The sequence below is a fragment of the Carassius carassius genome, chromosome 20, assembly GCF_963082965.1.
Source record: "Carassius carassius chromosome 20, fCarCar2.1, whole genome shotgun sequence".
NCBI classification, from domain to species: Eukaryota; Metazoa; Chordata; class Actinopteri; order Cypriniformes; family Cyprinidae; genus Carassius; species Carassius carassius.
This window is the reverse complement of record NC_081774.1, coordinates 1,232,997-1,255,000: the sequence shown is the minus strand read 5'-3', so window position 1 is coordinate 1,255,000 and position 22,004 is coordinate 1,232,997. Positions and strand designations below refer to the sequence as shown.

General features: G+C 34.8%; 2 protein-coding genes and 1 long non-coding RNA gene across 8 annotated transcripts in view; all 3 read right to left on the bottom strand.

The window, feature by feature from the left end:
- The window catches only part of LOC132095976 (ceramide synthase 2-like), a 13,983-nt gene extending 12,252 nt beyond the window's left edge, over window positions 1-1,731 (bottom strand). Inside the window, exons 1-2 of one of the 4 annotated variants that reach the window (XM_059501081.1) lie at window positions 1,320-1,731; window positions 1,063-1,192 (exon numbers count right to left, since the gene is read on the bottom strand). The gene's annotated coding sequence lies outside the window, so the exon portion shown is untranslated. The other 3 variants (XM_059501078.1, XM_059501080.1, XM_059501079.1) reach the window with 3 other exon arrangements.
- A 3,686-nt stretch (window positions 1,732-5,417) lies between these two features.
- On the bottom strand, window positions 5,418-12,011 carry LOC132095977 (cortexin-1). Of its 3 annotated transcripts, none has more exons than XM_059501083.1 (3): window positions 11,897-12,011; window positions 6,871-6,960; window positions 5,418-5,808 (listed from the first exon to the last, which is right to left on the bottom strand). In XM_059501083.1, exon 3 carries the CDS (start codon window positions 5,736-5,738, stop codon window positions 5,472-5,474), a length of 267 nt encoding a protein of 88 aa, XP_059357066.1. In that variant the 5' UTR covers window positions 5,739-5,808; window positions 6,871-6,960; window positions 11,897-12,011; the 3' UTR covers window positions 5,418-5,471. The 3 variants fall into 3 exon arrangements, with proteins under 3 accessions (XP_059357066.1, XP_059357065.1, XP_059357067.1); XM_059501082.1 differs by having other exon boundaries at window positions 6,871-6,957; XM_059501084.1 differs by lacking the exon at window positions 6,871-6,960.
- A 37-nt stretch (window positions 12,012-12,048) lies between these two features.
- Window positions 12,049-13,924, bottom strand: LOC132095698 (uncharacterized). Its single transcript, XR_009422480.1, has 3 exons — window positions 13,790-13,924; window positions 12,278-12,505; window positions 12,049-12,180 (listed from the first exon to the last, which is right to left on the bottom strand). It is a non-coding gene; the product is annotated as an uncharacterized LOC132095698 (long non-coding RNA).
- Window positions 13,925-22,004: the final 8,080 nt, after the last annotated feature.

The window sequence follows — 22,004 nt, the reverse complement described above, 5'->3', positions numbered from 1 at the left end:
TATGATACAATGACACTCTCAGAGGACTGTATTCAAATTCATAAACCACATAACATTCCAACACTTTAGTCCTGGCCGACGAATTTCCATGTCTTTTCCCTGACCTTTCCTATCATTCATGATTATTGATTTTTTTGGAAATAGTTTTTAAGAGATGAATCAGGGAGGATTTCCATGCTCTAATCTTTTGAAATAATATAATTATTATACTTTTTTTCTACAATATTTTAAGCCCGGATTCATGCATATGTCAAATATGTACATGCTAACATTTTTATGCTAAAGACCTCCAAGCGTTCAGAAATATAAATAAAGCTGTATATTTTTTTAGGAGTAAAAATACATTAATACTGAGTGAGGAAAATATTAAATGTAATAATTTGAGACAATTAAATCAAATTTTGCAAAATGAAATAATTGACATTTACATTGTTACATTTTTATATTACTTTATTGTTGTGTAAATATTACATTATATAGACCAAGGTATTTTCATATGTGTGATGATTGCAAATAATATTATTCAAAATAATATTTTATTTGATTATTATTTAAATACTTGCATCATTTTTTTAAGGCTATAATATTGTTATCATAATAATTAAAAAAAGTTAAAATATTATCGGGAATATATTTTGATTTCTTAAATTAATTTCTGATTAACATTTTCTAAAATGCTATTTTTAAACAAAGATTTTTCTTTTAGAAAAATATTTGTAAAAAATTATGAGAACAATATAAAAAATAATTGCTAATAAGTTCCTGATTCCTGACAAGTCTTTATAAAGCAAAACCATTCCTAAATTAATTATTAATATAAATATTACATTTTGTACATTTTGAATGTAAGGGTATGTTAAACCTATATATATATATATATAATTTTTTTTTTTAAATGCACAACTTGGACAGCCCTAAAAATACATTTAACAAACAAAAAAAAAAGAAAAAAAAGAAAGAAAAAAAAGAAAGAAAAAGAAAAGAAATTATGACCCCAAATTTGACCCCTCTATAACACAGTTAGGTGCATTAAATACAAACACATGTATCTGATGTAGCTACCATGAGAAAAGTCATCATGTCCATCAGATAAATCATTGCACGCGCAGTCAGTTATCTTTCTCGTCTGTAGTAAACGTTTTTCACGGCACACCTGCTGGAACTCACCTGAACGACAGATGACTGCTGAGATCTGCTTAAACAATGAGACATTCTTGTTTTATGAGAAATAAACCATCCTCAGCACGTTTATAGTCATCATGAGACATTCATAACATCAGGCAATAAACCAACAAATCCTATTGGAAGATGTCTGATACCTGCTTGTGTCCTCTGCAGGATTTCCTGACAGATGAAGATGAAGATGAAGATGATGGCTGTGATGGTATTTGATGACGTGCGCAGTTCTGATCAGCGGACTTTACGCAGATTAATTTCAGTGGAGATATATTTAATTGCATGCAGAATCTTGCTCATAAAACAATAGCAGTGCAAAAAAATACGACACTAAAAATATTTAAATAATCTTTAAACGACATTCTCTGCAGCCTGCCCTTCCTTGGTAGCGTTGCGGTAAATTATTTAGAAATAAATATCCAATAAAAATAAACCGGAAGATCTGAGTCCTTTCGATCCGGAATCCTACACCTTAAGATGAATGTGAAGAATAAATGCTGAGGTTCGTGATATCTGATAAAAGTGAGACCGTCTGCTCTTTACGAGAGACTGGTGTCCGTCATTGGTGTGTCGAGACGCTTATTGGTCCAGGAGATGATGCTCGGAAGTGCGATTCGTTTAGACAATTCGGTTCTTTTGAACTGCTCGTTTCTGATGGGCGAAATTTGCGATTCACTTTAAACGATTCATTAAACGGAACCGGTTCGTTTGCAAATCGGACAAATAATTTAATCGAAAAACATTAAAATCAAAAATAATTCTTGTAATTTATGTGATAAAAGAAGCTAAATTACCTGTTGGTGTTCTGTTTCCAAACACATATGAAGTGATTTAATTTCAGCCAAGAGGAGATTTTAGCATAAACAAAATTAATAACACCAAATAATCAAAACATGTTTTTAGACATATATTAGAACAATGCAATGCAATTAATCAAAAACTGTGGCATTAGCATGATTTTGAATATGATTAGAACTGACAGCATAAACAAGACAAAAATATTAATAAAAGCAGACACTTTTGCATGTTTTGTACCCGATATTAGAACAGATAATGATAAACAAGACAAATATAACACAAATACTGTAACAAGCATGTTTTTGAACACAAGTAGAGCCATTTCTGACATGGCAACTATAACAAACATACTTTAAAAAAACTTGTTTTTGGACAATAATAGGCCTATAACACTTCGTCGAACTTGAACTTGTAATTACCATGTTAACTACACAGTACCGTGGTATACAGGGCCCTACAGTGGAGAAAAAAAGCAAGGGACAAATCTAAGGCTTAAAACATCTGATAATGTAGGCTACATTGTGTTTCATAAGCGTCTGTCTCTCATCCAGATCCCATGCTCTAGTTTTTCTCCAACAGACCTCCCCTCTGGGTAGATTCACCCCTATCGCATCAATCTGTGGAGTCAAGTTCCATTGCTTTACTTGCTTATACTGTACGCTCACATTGTTCACCGAGGTGAAACGTGAAGGTGTTAGACTATCAGATAATGGAAGAGGTTCACATGATGAGAATGCATCAATGATCACATGCCTGCCATTGCATATGACTCAGGTTTAACGTCAGCTCTGTTGACATGGTGTTGTTTTCCTGCAGTTCCATGCGTGACACATGTCAACATGTTTCACTAATCATATTCAATATAAATAATTATGTTACAATATAAATGTCTGTGCATCAGCTAAATCATATTTTAACATGATGCTGCTGTCAGATTCCTGTGTGTTGTTCTGGTGAAGTGAAGCTGAACTCTTTTGTGTGTCTGCAGTCTTCACTAATGAGGACTGGGACGTGATGTTTACTGGCTCTCTCCACTTCAAATCAGGCTTACAGCTGGTTTCTTTAGGAGAGCTTTCATTCAGTTTCTTCCTCTTTTGAACCTTGAATTAATATTTGATTATGATGATTCATCTTATCTTAACAGAAGCTCGGAATGTGAAGCTCAGGTCATACTGAAGCTTATAACTGTGGATGTCAGCATATAAAGAGCTCATTGTTGTTCTTATTAGACATAAGGAATTTCAGCAGGATGGAAGAGAGAATTTCTATTGCATAATACAAAAAATATTATACTGGGGTGATTCAAGTGTATTTATTGCATATAGACATTGCACCTTTTGCCCTGCACATTTATTCACCTGTAATATTCATTTTCAGCAGTAGATGGCGCTTGATGCAAGGAATTAGAACAGAAATGCTTGCATTACTTGAATCAGTCAGTATAATATATAAATTCATGTTAATCATTCATGCACAACATTTTGCAAGCGCTGGATAAAACTTCTCGTTGTATTTTGGCTGTCTGATCGCTATGCAGTTTCTGGGAATGTTAAAAACAAACTCTGTTTGGTTGCTTCTCATTGACAAGCAGACGCTCTCTATAAGTGGGCGTTTCTCAGCTAGAAGTTGCAATGCACTTATTAATTTAACGTTATGCTGATAATGAAACTTCTGGCGACGTGACACAAATACAAAACAATGTATACATGTCCTAGTAATGTCCTTATTAAACACTATCTCTTGCATTAGTTCCTTTGCACAATTGCTTAAATAGAAATGAAGCATTAAATATTTCCTATTTTAAGACGCCATAATAAGCATTTGAGGAGGTTTGTGAAACTGTCCTGCTTCGGCTTCCAGCCCAGACTCGGAGCTGTAGGATGATTTACAGCACACCATAATCAATCACAATCAATACATGATGTGTCTCTTAATCAGAGACCGAACATAAACCACAGCGACACGTTTACAGCCGCACAAGGAGAAAATAAACCGAGCCTGACCTTTCACCCTTTCTTAATCAATACAGTTTGTATTGATGAAGACATGAAGCACAACAGGGAACGTTTCACAACTTTAAATCAATAATGTTTCTTTTTTCAGGTCGGATGTTCTTAATGTAATATTTTTGGAACGTTCTCATAACTTTATTAATGTTTGATACATGGGATGGTGTTTTTTTTAACAAATTAAACTAATGGACTGGTGAAGCTGAGAGACTTTGTGATGCATGTGGGGTGTCTGCAGATATACAGTACCTGATTAATTGTGAAAGAGCAACATATAATAGCCTACAGCTGAGAGAAAAAGTCTTTATTGAGTAAATATTTCCTTGCTAAAAACCAGTCCAGAGTAAGAAACATTTACAGAGAAATCCCTGTTTGTACCTAGTTTTGCCCTTTCAAGATAAAAAAAAAAGCACCTACTAATCCCAAACCGACTGTAAACATCACAACAAAATCAATACAGGCAGACAGTCTCTGATACAAAAATAAATCAAGGCACACTTGCTCCAGTTATCACTGACAAAACCTGTGGACAAACACATAACACAATGCAATGCAAAACATTTAATAATAATATTAATAAATATCATCCAACCAGTTCACATGCACAGTATAAAGACGACTGGAAATTTTACAATAAAAAAAAGGAAGTTTGTTAATAAATACACATGCCTGATTCATCCACATAATTGACTGAAGTAGAAATTTAGATTGTAAACTAGGCATCCATCCACTGCCACAACTGAAATGAATGTGGCTTGAACTAAAACAAACAAGCAAACCTGGTTTTATAGACTTAAATCTCAACAATATTGCACTGGTACTAGTTTTGTGGTTTAATCTCAAAAACAAGTCAAGGTCTTATTTTTATCCCAAAATCTTAAGAACACACACACACAGACACACACACACACACACACACACACAGACACACACACACACACACACACACACACACACACACACACACACACACACACACACACACACACACACACAGACAGACAAAGATTTTGCATAAAGACACTGAACCCAATTTTTCAGTAGTCCATTTGGTATAACTAAGCAAATAAATCTTTATTATTATTATTAAAGGCATAACTGTCAAATAGATATTAAACCATTTAATTAAAACATTATTTTGTGCATTCCACTAATGGAAGTTTTGAAAAATATAACATTAAAATAAAAAATAATAAACTAAAATAGTATTAAATATATTTAATTGTATTAAATAATTAATAAAATATTATTTTACACATTCCATTGGTGAATATATTGGGGTGGAAATGTTATGCAAACAATGAAAATATATTAAAATAAAAAATAATGATATTGTACATAATTATATATAATAGTGTATTAAATAACTATTAGATATATTATGTTATTGTTATAGTAAAAAAAATTTTTTTTTTTTTAAATGACCTTTTAGATTTTAGTTTTGGAGGTTAAATATGTTCTTGACAGGTTTGTGAGATTGCTGTATTTCTAGACCAGCGCGTAATCGAACTGTCCCCGCTCCAGACCGTCTTTAGGATCAGACCAGGATGAGGACGGCATGCTGCTGTAGGGGTCCAGGAGAATCCGGAAACAGCGCACCAGCAGAAACACCAAAAACATCAGCAATAGTCCCACGAAACACAGAGCCGTGATCTGCTCTATGTCCGGAGCCAGCAGGAGCCCCGCCGAGGCCCCGGGGCCCGAGACAGGAGCCAGAGACTGCAGCTCGTACTTCATCAGAGGGTTTTCACTCATCTTCTCAGTTCAGAGATGAGACGAGTCTGGTTTCTGAGGTTTGAGGGATGATCTCAGTCCTATGTTTCTCCTAAACATGGCAATGAGATTAAATGAGACACCTCATGCTTCTTATATTTCTCCTGACAGGGTTATTACACTTAACTAAAGCTAAAAACATACAAAATTCTTCAATACAAACCTTAAACTTATTTTATTTCAACTAGTTCCCAAAGGAACATTTCTTATTTCATTACATAAAATAAAGTTAACTGAAATTAAATAAATTCCAAAAAATAATAAATAAATAAATAAACATATTTTTACAGCTAGTTGCCAAGGGAACATTTCTCATTTAATTTAATGTAATTTAACTCTATGTACTAAAACAACTAAAACAAAAACATAAATATTTAATTCATTTTAAATCCATAAAAAAGTTCATTATTTAAAATAAAAGAAATATGTAACTAAATTAACTTATTACTTTTAATTTAGTTACTTGCCAAGGCAAAAAAAGTTTAACTTGATAATTAAATAAAATAATTAAACCTTATATAAAAATTAATAAAAAGACATATTAAAAAATTATAATAGAAAAGCAACAAATTGACTGCAATTTTACCTAAAATTAAAACGAAAGCAGAAATATTTAAACTAATTCTAAAAACTATAATAGTAACTGAAATAACATGAAACTCAGTAATCTCACACGTGTCTCCTGGTGAGTTTCAGAAGAGATGTTGATGTCTCAAACTGTGAAAATCATACATTCATACATGCAATCAAAAATCTCAATATGTCCACATAAATCTGATAGCTCTAAACTACCACAGGGCTCGCAAAATCAGTCCTTAAGAAGTCTTAAAGCCTTAGCTGCATCGAGTTAAAGGTTATAACAAGTCTTAAATACCTTAAATGCTTTAATAAAGGTCTTAATAATAACAATTTCAAGAGGTCTTAAATTTGGGGACAGAAACACAAAAAAAGTGATATGGATAAAAGTGACAATTAAACTTCAAAATATAATTAAATAAATATGGGCACAGCCCGTTTCAAAGTAAAAACTCTGCATGGGTGTTTTTATATATGAAGGGAAACGACTGTCTTAAGAAAAAAGTTTCAGTGGTAGGCTATTTTCATTTCATCTTACCTGTAATGTCTGATTAAGTTTGCAGCTGCTTTGTTTACAGGCGTTACCAGGATAACCGCTATATTCCTGACGTTTCAAAAGCGACACCTGCTGGCAGAGAATGAACTTGCATTTCCAATAAGCCTTTCTGCTGTTTATGTTCAGATCAATTACAATTACAGTAATTTGCAATTACACTGCAAACATTCAGTTGTAAATGTGAAAGAAGCTATTGTGGCTTTCAATTTTCAAAATCAATACAATGAAGACGGCATGATATATATTTATGTTTTGAATTAATTAATTAATTTGTATGTTTGATTCATCCCTTTCCTTAAAATTGTTTTAAAGGCTGATATGTGATGTTTATCATTTTATAAGACTTTCTGTTTTGTGAAAACGTGTATCGGAACTGTTAATCGTGTTATTTTATGGTTTTATGTTACCATGGTCATGTCCTACATACCCCGCTCATACGGCCAATTAATTTAATTTGTACAGGTTTTCATGGTTATAAAAAGTCTGAAATTTGTAAATAGCGGAATAAAATTCATTCCTTGATTTTTGTTATTATTAGTGCTTTCAAATGATTAATCGCATGCGAAAAAAGTTTTTGTTTAGAAACCCGATTCCAAAAAAGTTGGGACACTGTACAAATTGTGAATAAAAAAGGAATGGAATAATTTACAAATCTAATAAACTTATATTTTATTTACAATAGAATATAGATAACATCAAATGTTCAAAGTGAGACATTTTAAAATGTCATGCAAAATACTGGCTCATGTTGGATTTCATGAGAGCTACACATTCCAAAAAAGTCAGAAAAGTTAAATGTACATATAAGGAAAAGGTGGAGGACCAATTTGCAACTTATTAGGTCAATTGGCAACATGATTGGGAATAAAAAGACCCTTTCTGAGTGGCAGTGTCTCTCAGAAGTCAAGATGGGCAGAGGATCACCAATTCCCCCAATGCTGCGGCGAAAAATAGTGGAGCAATATCAGAAAGGAGTTTCTAAAGATTCTGAGAATCTGGAACAATCTCTGTGCGTAAGGGTCAAGGCCGGAAAACCATACTGGATGCCAGTCATCTTCAGGCCCTTAGACGGCACTGCATCACATACAGGAATGCTACTGTAATGGAAATCACAACATGGGCTCAGGAATACTTCCAGAAAACATTGTCGGTGAACACAATCCACCGTGCCATTCGCCATTGCCGGCTAAAACTCTATAGGTCAAAAAAGAAGCTATATCTAAACATGATCCAGAAGCGCAGGCGTTTTCACTGAGACAAGACTCATTTAAAATGGACTGTGGCAAAGTGGAAAACCGTTCTGTGGTCAGACGAATAAAAATTTGAAGTTCTTTTTGGAAAACTGGGACGCCATGTCATCCGGACTAAAGAGGACAAGGACAACCCAAGTTGTTATCAGCGCTCAGTTCAGAAGCCTGCATCTCTGATGGTATGGGGTTGCATGAGTGTGTGTGGCACGGGCAGCTCACACATCTGGAAAGGCACCATCAATGCCGAAAGGTAAATCCAAGTTCTAGAACAACATATGCTCCCATCCAGACGTCGTCTCTATCAGGGAAGACCTTGCATTTTCCAACATGACAATGCCAGAACACATACTGCATCAATTACAACATCATGGCTGCGTAGAAGATGGATCCGTGTACTGAAATGGCCAGCCTGCAGTCCAGATCTTTCACCCATAGAAAACATTTGGTGCATCATAAAGAGGAAGATGTGACAAAGAAGACCTAAGACAGTTGAGCAACTAGAAGCCTGTATTAGACAAGAATGGGACAACATTCCTATTCCTAAACTTGAGCAACTTGTCTCCTCAGTCCCCAGACGTTTACATACTGTTATAAAAAGAAGAGGAGATGCCACACAGTGGTAAACATGGCCTGGTCCCAACTTTTCTGAGATGTGTTGATGCCATGAAATTTAAAATCAACTTATTTTTCCCTTAAAATGATACATTTTCTCAGTTTAAACATTTGATATGTCATCTATGTTGTACTCTGAATAAAATATTGAAATTTGAAACTTCCACATTATTGCATTCTGTTTTTATTCACAATTTGTACAGTGTCCCAACTTTTTTGGAATCAGCTTTGTACATTATATACGTGTACGTGCTACCAAAATCTGAAGAGTGCCTGTCTGAAGGGCATCCAGGGATTTTGAAATTCTCCTGATCCAAAACATCTGGGAACATGGGTCCCTCCCACAGGACTGGAAGGATGCTAACATCGTGGTCATTTACAAGCAGAAAAGAGACAAAGCAGTCTGCGGTAACAGCCGTGGGATATCTCTCCACACCTCGGAAGCTGTGCTTCCGGAAACTCAGTGTGACTTCCTGAAGTCCAGATCCACAACAGATATGGTTTTTGTCTTGAGGCAGCTGCTGGAGAAGAGCCGAGAACAGCACAAAGACCTTTACGTAGGCTTCATCGACCTCCGCAAATCTTTTGACACCATCAACCGTGAGCTGCTCTGGAAAAACCTCTCCAAACTTGGGGTACCACCAAAGTTTCTCAGCATTCTACAGCAGCTGCATGATGGGATGCAAGAGGTAAACATTGGGGTGAAGCAAGGCTGTGTCTTAGCTCCGGTACTCTTTAACATCCTCTCTGCTATCACCTGCCTCTCCAATCATGTCATGGGGCATAAAGACGGTGTCCATGTGGAATAACGACTTGACGGCAGCCTCTTTAACATCCGTCGACTCCAGGCCCACACAAAAATAAAGACCCACCAAATCTGTGAGCTTCAGGATGCTGATGATTGTGCCGTTTTGGCCCACAGCCCGGACAATATCCAGTCTGTACCAATCTTTTGGTCTTCAGATTAACACTCAAAAAACCGAGGTCATGTCCTATCTCTCCACCCCCGCGCCCATACCCCCCAGTTTTCACATAATTGGTTTTCCACTTAAAACAGTGGAACACTTCACCTCTTCAACCTCTCTTTGAGACTACCAGTGATCCCCACATGCTTCAAGCAAACCACCATCATCCCTGTCTCCTGCCTGAATGACTACATCCCTCTGGCACTGACATCAGTCATCATGAAGTGCTTTGAACATCTAGTCAAATCCCACATCTGCTCCTCTCTACCTGACACTTTGGACCCATTCCAATTTGCATACTGCTCCACTGATGATGCCATTGCAATGGCCATTCACTCTGCCCTGGAACACTTGAATGGAAGAGTCAGCTATGTGCAGATGCTGTTCGTTGATTACAGCTCTGCATTTAACACCATCACATCTTCCAAACTTATAGCCAAACTGAAAGATCTGGGTCTTAACACACACTCATGTAACTGGGTCCTGGACTTCCTGACCGGCAGACCCCAGGTGGTTAGAATTGGCAATCACATATCCTCCTCACTCACACTCAGCACTGGTGCCCCACAGGGATGTGTACTCAGTCATCTCTTGTTCTCCCTGGTCACTTATGACTGCTCTGCTAAGCACAGCTCCAACATCATCCTCAAATTTGTTGACGATACTACTATCCTAGGACTCTGAGACATCCTACAGAGATGAGGTTAATGCACTCACAGCATTGTGTGCTGATAACAATCTCTCTCTAAACGTCAGCAAGACCAAGTAGATGATTGTGGACTACAGGAAGTCACAGAGAGAGGGTCACGTTCCCATTCACATCAATGGAGAGATAGTAGAGAAAGTTAAGAGGCATTGGCATTCACATCTCTGAGGATTTATCCTGGATCCTTCACTCAGAGACCATAGTGAAAACAGCCCGTCAGTGTCTCTACTTCCTACAGACGCTGATGAGGTTTGGCATCTTATCTAACATCATGTCAAATTTCTACCACTGCACTATAGAGAGGATTCTGGCCGGCTGCATCACTGCATGGTGATGCAACTGCTCTTCTTCGGACCGCAAAGCTCTTCAGCGAGTGGTGAGAACAGCAGAGCTCATCATTGGACATAAACTCCCAGCTTTACAGGACATCTATCAGACTCGCTGCTTGAGAAACGCTCGCTGCATCATCAAGGACCGCACTCACCCTTCTCATCACCTGTATGCCACACTGCCATCTGCCAGACACTTATGATCCATCTTATCACGGACAACCAGGCTGAAGAACAGCTTCTATCTTCAACCCATCAGATTTCTTAACAACCAGCTATCCTTCATCTAAAACCAGAATACATGCTGCTCTTATGTTTACTTTTATTGTACTTGCACTGCCACTTTTTAATATTCCTTCATGTAGCTCTGTGACACTCTACAATGACATTTTGGACATTGCTCTACTTGGAAATACAAAATCAGATTGTGTGCTGCTCTTAAGTTTATTTATTGCATCTGCACTGCCACTTTAATTTTCTTTCACGTAGCTCTGCGACACTCTACAATGACATTTTAGACACTGCTCTACCCCAATAATCTTATATTAGTACCTCAGAACTACTTATGACTACTTGATGACACTGTCTACCTTTATGGTATCTGTTACTGCCACTTATTTGTATGTAATGCTCTGTCCGTGTCTGTTCTGCCTATGGTCACTGAAGTCACTCAACATCTCAGTGCCCTCCACGTACGTCTATGTCTGTTTATGTCTTGTTATTGTCACTGTTTGACAGAGCCTCGTCACAAGCATTTCAATGCCCAGTTTTCCCCAGTGAAATTTGATAAACTATGCAAATGATAAATAAATTTGACTCTTGACTCTTGACCTACCTCGGTTCCACCTTGTCCTTATACTGCTCCCTTGACACTGAAATACACACCCGAATAAATAAAGCCTCATCATCTTTTGGACACCTACGCAGCAGGGTTTTTGAAAACCATAACCTGAAGATCAGTACCAATGTCGCTGTTTACAGATTTTGCGAGCCCTGTCCTGAACTATTGTCGATTTTAATTTCTCATATTTGGAGAAAAATATGAGATTAAGTTGTTATCTGGACTCTAGGATTGATAGAGCAATAATGTTTCCTCTAGAATAACTTGCCCAGGTAAACATGCCATCCGCAGTTACTTTACCTCACAAGAAAATGCGATGAGAAATCAGACTGATGCAACAGGATCTCCATTCACAGCTCAAATCTCAGAGGAAACTAGCTACAAACTACATCCAGTCCCGTCCACATCTTCAGTTGAGCTCCGACAGACCTTGCGGTGCTGTTTATATGGACAGAGAACATGCTGTGACACACTCTTCTGTGGCTAATTGCACAAGCAGCTTCATATTCAGGTGTCTGAGATAATTGCTGAAAGCTCAGACGGGAAAAAAGCAGCTATTTCCAGCTGGAACGTGACAGGAAACGCCACCCTGTGAATAAAGAGAGAGGCGTAAATCTGGGTCGCTCGTGATCTCAAAACATTGTGGATCAATAATGGACACATAAAAGAGAAATAAACCAGCTCACCTCTTCAGCACGGTGCGAGAAGAGCAGATCAGTGAGGAATATTAAAGCACACAGGCTGTGTTACAGTGAGCGGCTCTAGTAAAACTTCTCTTCGAGGCCTGGGTGACAGCTCAGCACTCTGATGGGATGGTTTTCACAGCGTTTTGCTCCATGTTCATCAGCAGTAAATACAGGCTCGGACTCCCTCTGACTTTATTAGGACGGTGTATGTGTGCTGACAGCTGATTCCTGTCCCAAAGACAGCGGAGTTAATAATAACTAAAGGGTTAAGGGCGGGTCAAAAGGCATCTACATATACACATTTAACAAAGATGAGGTCAGATAATAACAACTTTAATAGCGGACCACCAGTAGGACCATGAGTTTGATGATACTACAGTATAATAACGGTATTATATCAGATAAAAAAATAGTCAGAATCAACCTCACTACATTAACCTAAGTTAAGCCATTCTTACTCTATATAATAATGGCACATTTTTATTTTCTGCAGTGTTGTAAAATTGATTAACATGTTATTTCAATGCATATGTGTGTGAAAAAAAATTGTATATACTGAATACACACACGCACACACACACACACACACACACACACAAACACATACACACATATATATACATATATTTATATATATATATATATATATATATATATATATATATATATATATACATACACATACACATTTTTAGGATGATTTTCCATCTACTAATTACTTTAAAGTCAAAAGCAGTTTCAGAAAAAAATTCTGAATTAAGGTTGCAAGAATCACTTCATTTAACAATTTTGTAATTATTTTCCTTTTATAAAAATTTCTATCATATCACTATATATATAGCGTCAAAAAAACTCTCAAAAAGGTTATGAATGTTGTTAGTTTCAGAAGGAAATCCTGCGAGTGCAGAAACAGACACAGATCGATAGCAGAGCTGATCGATCCTCTCACAAACTACAGATAAATCATTGCTTGCTGTCTATGCACCGGATAACAATATATGACTACCTAATTATCAACTTTCAACTTAGTAATATACAGTAGGCTACACACATTCTTACAGAGGCAGTAAAATATTACATCATATGTGTATATTATATAACATATTGGCATATTATTTTAAATACCATATTAAATATTTCGTTAAAAAATATGGGCCTGACTGTAAATTATATTAATGTAGCCTAATAATCTGACGACATCAACAATATCCTATCTTTACAGTACATTACATAGGCTTTACAGGCGTCAACAAGTGTTAGCAAGTTTTCTGTTTACAGTGAAATTCAGTTTACTGTATGACAAATATATATATATATATATATATATATATATATATATATATATATATATATATATATATATATAAACAATGTAGACTATAACATTTCTCATACTTTTAGCAGCCTATGATTCCTCGTAATTTGACAGACAGTTTTCATGATACTTTAAAATAATGAAAGCTTTAAAATTGCATGAAAAGACTTAGTTTAATAAATAAAAACATAACATACCTGCGTTGAGGGACCGGAGCGCGTGCTGGTCTGGCAGATCTCTCTGGCGCGCTCTCGATCCTCCCTCACGCGCTCGCGTGCGATTGGCTGAGCATCAGTCCACAGGGACGCGCGCGCATGTAACCGGGGCTAGTTGTCACACTTTTTTACATGAATGGGTGGGAATGTCTGAAATGTGAAATAGTCTTAAGGGGGGAAAATTATCTTCAATAACGTAGCCTGTATCTGTAGGCTACTTAAAATTTGATTACATTGCCATAATAGCAAATAAAGCTTTTATTATGGCTAAATTGAAAATGTAGGAATATCAAACAAAATATATAACTGTTATTGTCGGCTAATTGTAAATAATGATTGTAAAATACTCGCAAAAAACGTGACAACTTGCCCCGGTCTTTACGACTGTTAGATATGCTAATTTGAAATCAATGTCATTCATGTTTTGATATTTTTACTGGAACACGAGACAAAAATACTTTTTAAGAAAATATTTCAATTTAACTTCAACACTAAATTGTATTTTATTTAGATTTTTTTATTTATTTAATCTATTTACATATTATTATTTATTTATTTCATTTTTCAAATTATTTTGTTGTATATATAGGCAGAAAAAAAGAAAAACAAAAAGTATGGAAATTTGCTGGTTACATTATTTAAATATATATAAACAATCTTTGCAAAACTACTAATCTGAAAACTGCCTCAATGACTGTAACAGTGATGGAGCTTACAGTAAGGTGTTTTTAGTCATGAGAGTTTTGCTGCGCAGTGATGAATCTTCGCCTGTCTGATTTGATTTCTGAGCAATAATTCAGCTATTGTTTGTGTCTTCCTCAGGGAGCAGCGCTGGGAATGTGCTGCAGTCATATGGAAAACACAAAGGATCTGCTGTCAGAAAGTATTTTTAGCTCAGAATGAAACACCCAGGGCTCTGAGCTGTCCGAGTCCCGTCTGCCCTTACAACTAATCAAATCCACAGCAAATCTCAATCAGTTTAGACGTCATATTGAATTTAATAGAGATGAAAATGAAAGCTGTGCGGAATACAGTCCCAGCAGAGAACACTCCCATAACTTTCCAAACATTTTTAAAGGTTAAATGTTAGGACAAATCTGTACAAGCCTAGAGTGGCTTCGTTCCCTCCTTGCATAGTTTTGTACTTGTACTAAACGTGCTAAACAAATAAAATAAAACATTAATGTTTATGGAATGTTATTGCAGGCCTACTATTATTCATATATGATATGCATTCCTAACGTTTGAACATTCAGAAATAAAGTTTTCATAATGGTTTCAAAATGATAGAATGGAATGTTTCTCTAACGTCCACATCACCAACATTCTTTAAATGTAACATAAAAGTTTTTTAAAACGTTGAGAGAACATTCAAATGTAACAGTCACAGAATGTTAAAGCATGAGAATGTTACATTTAAATTACAATTGAACGTTAGTGGAATGTTCACAGAACAGAAGAAATATTCTTAATACTTTAAACAAACTGGATATTTTGAACATTTTAGAAATAATGTTTTCGTAACTTAATGGGAATGTTAGCAAAAAAAAAAATTGTACACTGAAAAAAATTATTAATTGAATTTACTAATGTTTTTTTTTTAATGTAAGTCGTTGCAATCAATTTATTTTAGATACATTTAAATAAACAAATTAAGTTGACTAACTTTAAAACAATTTTTTATTAAATGTAGCTAAAATAAATAGATTACAACCACTTACCTTAAAGAAATGTAGTATACTTTTTTTTCAAAATGAAATATATGAATTAGATATACATATAAAATATGTAAATTATACTAAATAAAAAAAATATTATAATTATAATTTTTTTCAGTGTACATATTTTTGTTGTCTTTGGCATTCACTTCATAATTTTCACAACTGTCCAAACTTTGTTATAAAAGTTGGTTAAAATGTCCAGTTTTCTTCTCGTAATTAGAATGTTATTTAAAGGTTCCTAAAACAATATTTGAAGCTTTATTTTTAATATTCCAAGAATGTAAAAATTGACAGTTTTCTTGTCGTGATTCTAACAATATTCAAAGGTTAAAAAAATTATTTTTATCCCAAAATATAATGTTATTTGAATATTTATTTTTAATTTTCCAAGAAAGTTATGTTCAGTTTTCTCGTTGTGATTAGAAAGTTGTTTAAAGATTACAAAAACGTTTCTCAAAAGTGCAAATAATATCATAAAGACATTTTGATAAAGCTGTTCTAAGAAAGTTTTCTCTTAACATTATGAAACGTTCACCAAGAACAGACAACATCATAAAGACATTGTGAGTTATGTTATGTTATGTTATGTTATGTTATGTTATGAGAACATACAGTATATCAACTGTTAACAAAGTTACAAAAACGGTCCATAAACATATTTTAATGGAACGCTTTGTCTTGACATTTATGTAACCTTTAAGAGCATTAGTGAAGTTGTGAGGCAGTTCCCTGTTAGCTGTGTGGTATTTTTATCACACTCACTCACTAAACATGCTGACTGGGGTCATCTAATGAGGAATCATGTTTCAGAGATGATGCAGGAGTTTGTGAACATCCTGTCAGACACAACAGAATCCAGAACAACATGATGTGCTGTAAGCCAAACTTTACAAACTATCTCTAATTACATGCACTAAAAAATGGTTTAGCATTAAATGGCACATAACACACTGAATCAAAGGGATAATTCACCCCAAAATAAAAATTCTGTCATCATTTAATCACCCTCAAGTTTTTCCAAACCTGAATGTGTTGCTGGTAGCCATTGACTTCCATAGTATTATTACTATAGAAGTCAATGGCTACCGGCAACATGTTTGGATGCCAACATTCTTCGAAATATCTTCTTTCATGTGCAACAGAAAACAAATCATAGAGATTTTAAACAACTTGAGGGTGATTAAATGATGACAATTACATTTTTTGGGGAAATCTGAAGAAGAAAAAATGAAATATTGTCTTGCAAAACATGCTTTGTATTATTTACAATTGCAAATATTGTTAAAAACTTCAATAACTTCCATAGAGAACAACTATGAACCTAGTTTCCATGCACCACTAGATCTAAAACTGGAAGAATCACACTTTATCAATTTGACATGGATGATATAAAGTTTTAATGTAAGTTTGTGTCCTTAACAGTATCACATGCCCTCTATATTACACATATGCAGTGGCAGCACAATTCAAATGCAGCTCATTATCACTGTTTCAATATTTGCCACAGCAGTCAGACTCTATTCAATTAAAGAATAGAGACAGGCAATGTGTGAAGGTAGAAATAATGCATTGTGTTCAGTGGGTGTCTGTCTGCAATGATCCACATGTGTTAATAGACCATTAGAAATGATTTAAAGATGCAATGCCAGGGTATTGTAGTGGTTATTATTATTTTTAATTCAAATCAAAGCACAGATTAAATAAAAACTCACCTCTTTCGATTTGAAAACTTACTGTACATTATGCCACACAAAGTGCTTGTTTTAGCCAGCAGATGACTTTCAGAACTGAAAAACTCTCTAAAGTGAGAAAATAAAGAATTAAAGAGTCTAAATGTGTTAAATATAACTAGGTTTGGACACATTAACTGTAGCAGATGTGATTAGATTTTGATCAGGACAGTGTTATTTTAATATCTCCATTCATTTATTATATACTATATCGTTTTTGTTAATATCTTAGATTACATTGAATGCTTATATTTTGGCTTTCATTTTTAGTTACAGTTTTTAGTTGTCATTTTTATTATTTTATTTTTTCAGATTTAATTATTGTTGTTTTAGTTTTTATAAGTTTAAAGTTGTCTTACCAGCTAGCTGAAATATTTAGTTTTAAATATTATTTTATTTCAACTAATGATTTTTTATGGTTATTGTTTAAGTTTAGTTAACAATAATAACTTGGGAAATAACCAAAAATGTTAACTTTATTCGATCAGAAGCATTAAGATCAAAATGTTTTAATAACAGGAATATATAATGCTATCATTTATTAATGTAATGAATGTGTAATATATTTCAATTGAATGTATTTTCAGTTCAAATGAGGAATTTCTTGCCGTGTCTGAGATGCACTGCCTGCATGTCAGCTGTCATTTTTATTGCATCTTCCTCCCAACAGATTCACCAAAAATACAATCTGCAGCAGCAGCAAAACTGTCCTGTCTTATGCTGAAATACATGAGGTTTTGCATCAGATTGTTTTCACTTCAGTTTTTGACTATATAATCACAAAATTTAGTCTGTCATTCACACAGATTCACTTCAGGAGGAAACTCGCTTATTTTCACATTTATTCATCAGCTAACAAGAACAGGATATAATGCAGAGTATGTACTGAGCCCAGGATTATAAAAGGAACATTACAGAATGAATGCACAAAAAATAATAAAACATCTGCTTTTCAATCTGTTTTCAATATCTAAATCTTGAATCTGAGTCTTGAGTCTTTGTCTGTGACCTGCAGTGATCTGGGCCAAAGCCTGCGAGACTCAAAGCCCAGCGATGTGGAAACCAGGAAAGCATGTTTCTCATCCCTTATCTCTTCAACACACACACACGAGCAAACACTCTGATGTTGTGAAATATATAGAAGGACTGAAATATATTGTGCTGCAAACCTAAACACTTTTATAAACAAGGTGGTTTATAAAAAATAAAAATAAACTGTTCTTGGTAAAAACTAACACTTCAGGTGTAGGTTTTAGAAATATCTCTAACATAAAGAATATATATGTGTGTGTGTGTGTGTGTGTGTGTGTGTGTGTGTGTGTTTGCGTGTGTGTGTGTGTGTGTATTTTTTTACTTTTCACTTTTAAAACTTTTTTGTTTAATTCAATATAATAGGAAATTTTTTTTTGTAAATTCTCTGATCTTTTTAATTTACAAAATAAAAACAATACAATTGAATAAACATATACCAACAACAACAACAACAACAAAAAACTAGAAATAAATAAATAAATAAATGAGTTTTAAATGAGAGTTTAAGCTTGAGGTTTAGCTGTAGATTTAGGCTTTAGGCTATTCCACAGTTCAGTTTCCTGATCAACTTTCCATTAATTTTATAATAAACTAATGAAAAGAAACGAAAAATTCTTTAAATATAATTTTACTAAATTTATTTAATAAAACGTGGTAGGTTTTAGCTTTTAGCTTAGGTTGAGGTTTAATTTTACAGTTCACTTTCATGATCCACGTTCCATTCATTTTATATTTCACTAATAAAAAGGAAATAGAATTTTTCATAATTAAATTGTCTTTGAAAAATGTATTAAAATGAAATAAAACTTCAGGGCCCGTATTCATAAAGATTCTAAGAATCCTCTCAGAAAACTCTTAATTTAGCTTAAAAACTTTTACGTAGGAGTCTTAGCTTAAGAGCGATTCGGGACCGATCTGAGAGCAACTCTGAGTAAGGAAAAGACAAAAACTTTCATCTAAGTTAGGAGGCAGGTTGACCCCGTTGCTATGTATGACACAATCTTTTGAAGACTGTGATTGGTTGGTTGTCCAAGAAGGGAAAAAAAAGAGTGATTTTAAGTATAGGGTCTATTCTAATTCTCACTTTGAATTTACATGCGTAATTTTTTCTATTTGACCGCTCTCTCTCTCTCTCTCTCACACACACACACACACACACACACACACACACACATTATATGTGTGTATATAAATCCTTTTTATTTACCATGCTTTTAATTTCCTGTAAGGTATTTGATTGGCTTAGAATGATAAAAATTGTTCCACTCTTTCCAATTACAGTGATTGCTGTCCTATTTAAGTGGCGGTTTGAATGTTGGTTTTAATGTATCAAACATGGAATCTAAACCAAGAAGGGCGAGAAAGCCCAACTGGACAGAGGAACAGAGTTTACTGTTAGCCCAGTTAGTGGATGAACACAAGGCCATTCTTAAAGGAAGATTCGGGCCGGGTGTCACAGCAAGGGACAAGAAGCAGACATGGGAGCGTATAGCACAAACTATTAACGGTTCATTCCCCCTGCTTCTGCGCACCTATAAGCCTGCTATATTCATAAATGCAGTTTTTTGAGCTTGCAAGGTGGGAATGTCCAGTGGAAACGAAATGAACTGCGACACAATAAGATGTTCTGAAAGTGCTGTAATTGTTTGTGTGATCACTCTGCTTACAGAAGGTTGAGACAGACCCAAATCATCACTATTGCATTTTCCCAGTTGCCAAATGTAGTAATGTAATGTAGTGATTACTTTAATTTCTGGCGCTATGGCATTTCTGTGCTGTGTCGGAGATGTTAGCACGTCTCTAATAAGATCAGTCACAAACATGATCCCTGCACGATCTCATCTATAGCGTCTTATTAACTCACTGTCATCCATTGTCTGCAACACATTTCTTCTGCCTCTTCGTCTTTCTGACATTTTCTCCTCGTCTGTGCTCCTAACAAGTTTGACCTTAAGACCTCTTTTAAGGGTTAAGATGCTTTCTGAATTACTTTTTTCTTTACTAGGATTTTTTCTTTAATTTTAAGAGTAAACGCCCACATTTCTAAGAATTTTCTTAGAATTCTGTCACTAGGAGCTACTTTTTGCATTAAGATTCTTTATGAATACGGGCCCAGGAAGGTTTTAGGTTAACTACAGTTTGCGTATGTAATAGCACCACTTGACATCCATCAGTGTTCATTGGTCTGGTTCTGAAGGTCTGTTGTGAACACAGAGCAGGTGCAAATGAATGAGAGAACATCAGATGACAGACACTCACAGCTTCTTAAAGCATCTCTGAGTACATCAGTCCCCTGACAATCAGCTGAGAGACACAGATCTCTGAGAGCCGGTAGAACAGCACATCTATCTGATACAAGCCCTTAATAAGTCCATTATGTGCGTAATTAAAATGACAGCTTTGCCCTATTTTACACCAAAAAAAGATGACAAAATTACTTCATGTTCTAGATTAGTTTGAGCTAATTCACGAGGGATATGAAACATCTTACCTCAAATATATCTGGAGTAATGTCATATTCACATTGCTGCAGGATTCATTACCTTTGCCAAAGTCAAGATCTGCTCTGAGCATCTCGAATCGTGTCCATCATATGTGTCTTAATAAACCTTCTTCAAGAAATCATTCCGTACATAAAAAATTGAATGAGAAGCAAATCTTAATTTTAAAATACTCTGAAAATACAATGCTCACAGCTTACAGGGAACGTTATCAGAATGTTCTGGAAAGGTTCTCTCAAAGTTAAGAATAAACAATCTTCCAGGAATGTTAATAGAATATTCGTTCAAAGTTATATGCGCTTTAAATCATGCGTTAGCACAACATACATTTATATATTGTTCATAGAATGTTTTCTTTTTTAAATGTGACCCTGGAGCACCAAACCAGTCTTAAGTCTCTGGGGTATATTTGCAGCAATATTCAACGATACATTGTATGGGTCAAAATGATAATTTTTTAATGCCGAAAATCTATAGGATATTAAGTAAAGATCATGTTCCAGGATTTTGTAAATGTCCTACTGTTAATATATAAAAACTTAATTTTTGATTAGTAATATGCATGGCTAAGAACTTCATTTGGACAACTTTAAAGATGATTTTCTCAAAATTTTGATTTTCTTGCTCCCTCAGATTCCAGATTTTCAAATAGTTGTATCTCGGTCAAATATTGTCCTCCTAATAAACCACACATCAACGGAAAGCTCGTTTATTCACCTTTTAGTTGATCTCAATTTAATTGAACATTTACCCTCATGACCGGCTTTGAGGTCAAGGGTCACAAATGTTACTGTTCTTTAAATGTTACTTTTTATTTTAGAATGTTCAGAGAACATTTAAGAGTAACATTCCCCTTATGTATGCAAAAACATTAAATGGAACGTTGCCTTAACATTCCTATTATTATCCTTTTAAAACATTTAAAAAACTGCACATTTTAAACATTTACAGAACATTCAGAATGAACGTTTTAATAACTTAATAAGGTTGGCAAAACGTCCATCCAGATCATTCTAATGAAACTAAATGTCAAAATAAATAAATAAATAAATCTCTCAGAAATCGTCATGATTGTGACGCTCCAGAGAAAAGTCACCGACGCATAATTGTGAAAAAAAGGCTTTTCCAACACTTTCTCAGCACACTTGAGAACATGACATACACACTGCCCCCTCTAGTGTTTGTCAGGAGAAACACACGGGTCTAATGTCGA

What these genes read in the sequence shown, in the direction of transcription:
- LOC132095977 (XM_059501083.1), bottom strand. Translation starts at nt 5,738, where the DNA reads ATGAGTGAAAACCCTCTGATGAAGTACGAGCTGCAGTCTCTGGCTCCT.